Below are 6,053 nucleotides of genomic sequence, written 5' to 3'. Positions count from 1 at the left end.
AAGGTGGAAATTACCAGTTGGATACATTCACTCGTCAATCCGTCTGCGTTGGCAGCGATACGGCCTCTGCAGAAGTCAGGGCATTCATACGTCTTGCACTGCGTGGAGCTGTTAGTGAATATTTATGATCTTTTTTTTTTTTATACAGGACCTCCCACCCCGCCGTGTAAGAGTATTGCTTCCGTCCCTCTCCTCACCCCTACCTGGGGGCACACCAGTCACCCACAAAGCACCGTTACCCATAGCTCCACAAAAGCCATGGCCCTTGCAGAGCAAGGGGAACAACTACTTCAAGGTCTCAGCACAAGTGACGTCACTGATTGAAACGGGCGTTAGTGCGCACCCCACTAACTAGCTAGCCATTTCACACCGGTTACATCCACATTGCAACATTTGAGGCACACAGCAATGTGGCACTTGATGTCCTCCAGAGGCTCTGCCATGTCATCACACCCTCCCTACAGAGCATTGAGCACATTTAAAGCATAAAATGGCTTTAATGGTCAACAAGCAGCAACCATAAACTAAAATTACAGCCATCATGCTTGTAAATAAGTTGTGTTCAATAACCTTAAAGCTTTGTTTCTTTAAACTGCCGAAAAGCAGGGAATTTCCTTAAGTGAATTACACGCTCACGGATGATTCATTTCCCACTGGCATTTAAATAGATTTTGCCCAGTCGTATGTGGTAAATGCCACTCAAGCTTAGTCATGAATGCAAGAGTCATGCATTTCATAAATCTTGCAGTTCCTTATGCTACATACGAGTCATATTTTACACCTGCTACGTGACAGGTTGAAGTGCTGAGAGCAGTGGGTCAGACTAACCCATGCTGGCAGCAGAACATTGTACGTGCTCCAGAAGCAGCGGCTTAGACCGCTAAACCACCCCAGAGCCATCATTTGACAATCCTTTTGCTTGACTGTTTATGATCCAGGGGCAAGCATTGATGCAAACTGATAAAGTGACTGAATCGCTAAAAACAAAATGAAATAAGCCAACTATGGATGTAACATTTTTATTTGCATTGGCCAAGGTAATGTGAAATGGAAAAGCAGATCAGCAATAATAACATACTAAACCATTTGAATTCACATCTAATTCTTTAAAAAAAGGACCTAGAACTTAGTGGTTAGTTAGTGGTTAGTGGTTTAAGCCAAGGGTTGGTCAATTGCCATCCTAGAGTCAATTGCATTCAAGTTCCACAGTAGACTTCCTGCACAGCACCCTTCAAGCCAGTGAGATGCCATCTTGTGTGACTGGAGAGACTTATGGTGTTCACAGCAGTGCCCGTCTCATTCAGAAAGCGTGCATTTCCTGCCTTCATTTTCGCAGGTACCACCGGTGCCCGAAGAGAAGTCCGTTGGCACAGTTGTAGCCTCCAGCAGCTCTTTGGGATGGACTGCTGCCAAGTCTACGGTCTCACCCAATGTCATTATCGGGCGGAGTGTCGTGGAGACCGTTGCCAAGGTGATAACTTCCTGAGTAGGGACAACAATCAGGGGCCCCAAGATGGTAGTCTTGCTCCACTCTGGAATAACATTATCTGATTTAGCTAAACCTTGAGTTAATTTTTGAAAACATTTATTGGTTGTCAATGATATTCAAACAGTTCAATAAGTGTTAAAAATCTTTTTCCTGAATTCTAGCTAGAGCACATTGGTGGACCGTTAATCTTAAAACATGCAACCAAAAAAAAAAAGAAAATCACATGGGAGAAAAGCATAGGCTGGAGCAAAAGCCAATACATACTAAGCATGCAATGCATTTAGGTTGCCTCCGATTGGCTAAGCATCATCGTAACCCACCTTCTGTGTTGTCCGTTCCCCTCTTCCAGACACCAGAGTAAGGCTTTTTGGATCTGGGCTCAACCTTTCGGCGCTGCTCTGTGCGCTGGCCTGGGCGAACGCGGAAGCTGGATGAATTTGGTTTGGGAGTTGTAGTGTTAGTTTTGTAGTCATGGGGGCAGTAGGCTCTGCGAAGCGTTTGGAGACCACACAACTTATACAGGCCTGGTCATTCCCATCTGCTGACCTCCAGCTGGAATGAGAATGAACATCTTGTTCGATTGCAGCTCAAAGTTAAATAACTTGCCATCATTATGGTCATGCACAGTAAATACTTTGCAGTATGCATCCGTTAACCACAATTATTTTTAAGGTCCAATTCTACAGTCTGAAATCCCCTGGCAGTGCTAATGAAGAAAACCATTAGTGTTCGCAGCCTCCATACAAATGTCAGTGTTAACAAGAGGCAGGATTCTCCATCTCATACCTGTTCTCAATGAAGGAGCACGCTCGACTCCTTGATTTCACGGAAAACATGGCGGGGACAGCTTTCAGATGGCAGGTGATGAAGATCTGTGGTGACGGAATGGATATCAGAATGGCCAAAAAGGTGCAGAACACAAGAAGAATAAACAAAGGAGTGGGCACTTGCCAAATTGGAATCCTCCTGGTAGAATCTGAAGGCATCCAGCATGATATGCAGCTTGTCATCCTGGACCCTGGGCATGTACCGTGAATTAGAGCCGGTCAGCTGGGCATCAGTGAGGCATCTAATTAGGCAAGACAGGGAACTAGGTGGTTAGGGAAAGGAATAAGCCAACTAGATGGCTTTCTACAGTTGTTTAGCCAACCACAGTTGTGAGCCAATAGCCAAGCATTGGAAAAATGAAATGTATCCTACTGTACTATGGTAAGCTGAAGCAACCATCACCAGTCAATACTTTCTACATGACCTTACCCGTAGTACTCTATGAAGTTGTGTCTAGGGTTTGAGTCTGCGTCAGGGGTTGCCGTGGCCACACAATGGTCCACATACACGCGGAGGGGCATGTGGTTGCCCATGGTGACAGCTGCCTCCAGGTGTATGGTTTCACCCAGGAAGTAGGCATTTGAACCCCTTTCAGAGCGCCAGTCATCTGTAGAGAAGGTGGGGATGAGCATGTGCAAACAGACATCCATTTGGGGATGCTTATACTAGTGTTTAATACCTAATGCTGGTTTGAATTTCATAATACACCAGTCACATTGAAAAGAGATCACTTCATTTGGCCCATTGATGCAAACAAATGGTTTACGCTGCTAACATGAACACTGGTCTACACTGGCAACTTGCACACTAGAGTGCATGTTTGTGTGAAAAACTTAAGGTCCATGAATAACTAAAAATGTACAAGTTAATGAAGTGAACAAAACAAACATCCTACCCGTGATGAGGCGGAGGCTGAATTGCAGATGGTCCTCAGCAGTCACTGTTGAGGCAAAGGGGATCCAGGTGGGAGCCAGGGCAGCACTGTCAACAGCATACCTCCTAAACACATTAACATTATTTAAGTGTTTAAAAACACATTATATCAAAATACTAGGCATCAATGTTCACTACAGGTAACTCACTTTCCGTAATGGCATTCAATGGGAATCACAGCCGAATCAAATCTGACAACACCAGAAGAGGGTGCAGGTGAATAGCTGAGAATATTGGAATAAACCAGCTCCGTCTCCATAAACTGTGGAAGAGATGGAGAGGTTAGGCGTTACATGTGCAGCTTGAAGATTCATTAAGGAAGTTCTGCTAATTTCTTTCCTCAAGTTGCAACTTTGAGTGCTGTGTATATGCAGATATTAAACACAAAACTCCTGAACCACAAACCTTAGGCTAACAATATAAACTCTGAAAAAAAGAAAGCGTACTCACCTGCATTTATTTTCAGCAAACTTAAAGTATGAATCTTTGTATGAGCTAAAGATGCAACAAACTGAACAAGTTCCACAGACATGACTAACAGAAATTGAATAATGTGTCACTGAACAGGGGGGGGGTAAAACATCAAGTCAGTATCTGGTGTAGCCACCAGCTACATTAAATACTGCAGTGCATCTCCTCACTGCACCAAAATGCCAATTCTTGCTGTGAGATGTTACCCCACTCTTCACCAAGGCAACTGTAAGTTCCCTGATATTTCTGGGGGGGAATGGCCCTAGCCCTCCAATCCAACAGGTCCCAGACGTGCTCAGTGGGGATCTGGGCTCGTCACTGGCCATGGCAGAACACTGACATTCCTGTCTTGCAGGAAATCATGCACAGAACGAGCAGTATGGCTGGTGGCATTGTCATGCTGGAGGGTCATGTCAGGATGAGCCTGCAGGAAGGGTACCATACGAGGGAGGAGGATGTCTTCCCTGTAACGCACAGCGTTGATTGCCTGCAATGACAAGTTCGGTCCGATTCTGGGACACTGCCCCAGACCATAACAGACCCTCCACATCGAGCATGCCTCAGAGTACAGGCCTCGGTGTAACGCTCATTCCAGCGACGATAAACGCGATCCCGACCAACACCCCTGGTGAGACAAAACCACAACTCGTCAGTGAAGAGCACTTTGCCAGTCCTACAGTGGGTTTGTGCCCATAGGCGACGGTGTTGCCGGTGAGGACCTGCCTTACAAGCCCTCAGTCCAGCCTCTCAGCCTATAGTGGACAGTGATCACTGATGGAGGGATAGTGCATTCCTGGTGTAACTCGGGCAGTTGTTGCCATCCTGTACCTGTCCCGCAGGTGTGATGTTCGGATGTACCGATCCTGTTCAGGTGTTGTTACACGTGGTCTGCCACTGCGAGGATGATCAGCTGTCCAGCACTGTCTCCCTGTAGAGCCGTCTTAGGCATCTCACAGTATGGACATTGCAATTTATTTCCCTGGCCCCATCTGCAGTCCTCAGACACGTTCACACAGATGAGTAGGGACTCCAGGCATCTTTCCTCTGGTGTTTTTCCAGAGTCAGTGGAAAGACCTCTTTAGTGTCTTACGTTTTCATAACTGACTTTAATCATCTACCATCTGTAAGCTCTTAATGACCATTCCACAGGTGCATGTTAATTAATTGTTTATGGTTAATTGACCAAGCATGGGAAACGGCATTTAAACCCTTTACAAATGAAGATCTGTGAAGTTATTCGAATTTTTACGAATTCTTTGAAAGACAGGGTCCTGAAAAAAAGGGACGTTTCTTTTTTTGCTGAGTTTATCATGGCCTTGGGCGGTGTGCCCCTTTCTGTCCATGTAGCCATGGACTCGCGAAGCCATTTGCAGTTGCGAAGTCCATGGCTACCGTCCTGTCCATGGAAGCGTTTTCAGGACATTCTTTACTTAGCCCTTTGGCTCAGCCCCCTACAAGAGTCCCATAGCCTTGTAAATTGTTTAACACGTAAACCTAATTAGCCTACTTAGATCTGTGACACGAGTAACTTAAATTAAGCTGACATTTTCGAAAAACGTACTGCGAGTTTGGTTCCACATGCGGTCAATTGGGCGAAGATAACAAACTCTGCCTCCCCCGTTGGAACCGCACTGCAAGAATCTTCGACGCCCTTGCTACCCATTTTATTGGAACCTAGGTGCAAGTCGCTGCCGTCCACCAGAATGCCCATGTCAAACAGGTCAGCTTTCACCACGACTTCAAGAGAATCTTCGTGGCACTTCACGAGTACTGTTCTCGGCCTAGGAGGACTGGTTGGCTCTGCACGCGGTTTGAAGGATTGGGCCTGAATGACATCTTTATAACCATAACCACGAGGATTAAAAAACTGATAACAATCAGCAAGTAAAGAAATTGACAGCAGGGTCGCGACCCACCACGGAGAGTTTTGCAGAAACTCCATTTATGAGCTTGCAACCTGAATGTAGTTCGGCGGCTTCGCAGACCCACTGAATTGCTTAAATCGAATTACAAACATTTATATGACAAAAATGTCCAAGCATGGACCAATCATTACCGCACCTGTGTCAAATCAGCGCTAATTAAAGATGAAAAGGTCCTGTGTAACCTAATGAATTTATTTCGACAGTACCGTGCACCTTCCACTGGGTGTCAGTGGTACACATCCATTGAATGAAAATGACTGCTATTTGTCTGTGTGGGCTATTGATTGAACTGTTATGTCCAGGCAGCATGTCGTTAGGAATTGTAATACAAATATACAACATATAGACTGCTTTGTACTCGCCATCTTCTCAACGCCATTAAATTGTTGACCAACCGCACTCCTTCA

At 45.5% G+C, this 6,053-nt stretch overlaps 1 protein-coding gene across 1 annotated transcript; it reads right to left on the bottom strand.

Moving 5' to 3' along the window:
* Positions 1–1,005: 1,005 nt before the first annotated feature.
* On the bottom strand, positions 1,006–5,850 carry LOC106599192 (zona pellucida sperm-binding protein 3). Its single transcript, XM_014190312.2, has 8 exons — positions 5,283–5,850; positions 3,400–3,512; positions 3,213–3,316; positions 2,747–2,924; positions 2,441–2,558; positions 2,276–2,361; positions 1,810–2,041; positions 1,006–1,532 (listed from the first exon to the last, which is right to left on the bottom strand). Exons 1-8 carry the CDS (start codon positions 5,661–5,663, stop codon positions 1,500–1,502), a joined length of 1,245 nt encoding a protein of 414 aa, XP_014045787.2. The 5' UTR covers positions 5,664–5,850; the 3' UTR covers positions 1,006–1,499.
* Positions 5,851–6,053: the final 203 nt, after the last annotated feature.

This window comes from Salmo salar, chromosome ssa03 (assembly GCF_905237065.1).
Source record: "Salmo salar chromosome ssa03, Ssal_v3.1, whole genome shotgun sequence".
NCBI lineage: Eukaryota > Metazoa > Chordata > Actinopteri > Salmoniformes > Salmonidae > Salmo > Salmo salar.
The sequence above is the reverse complement of the archived record's forward strand: the minus strand, read 5'-3'. Positions and strand labels throughout refer to the sequence as shown.

Bases quoted from the DNA above. Each gene is read 5' to 3' on its own strand.
- LOC106599192 (XM_014190312.2), bottom strand. From the start codon at position 5,663: ATGGAGTTTCTGCAAAACTCTCCGTGGTGGGTCGCGACCCTGCTGTCA. The intron at 3,317-3,399 runs GTGAGTTACCTG...TAATGTGTTTAG, and splicing joins ATTGAATGCCATTACGGAAA to GAGGTATGCTGTTGACAGTG. The intron at 2,362-2,440 runs GCAAGTGCCCAC...CCGTCACCACAG, and splicing joins ACCAGGAGGATTCCAATTTG to ATCTTCATCACCTGCCATCT.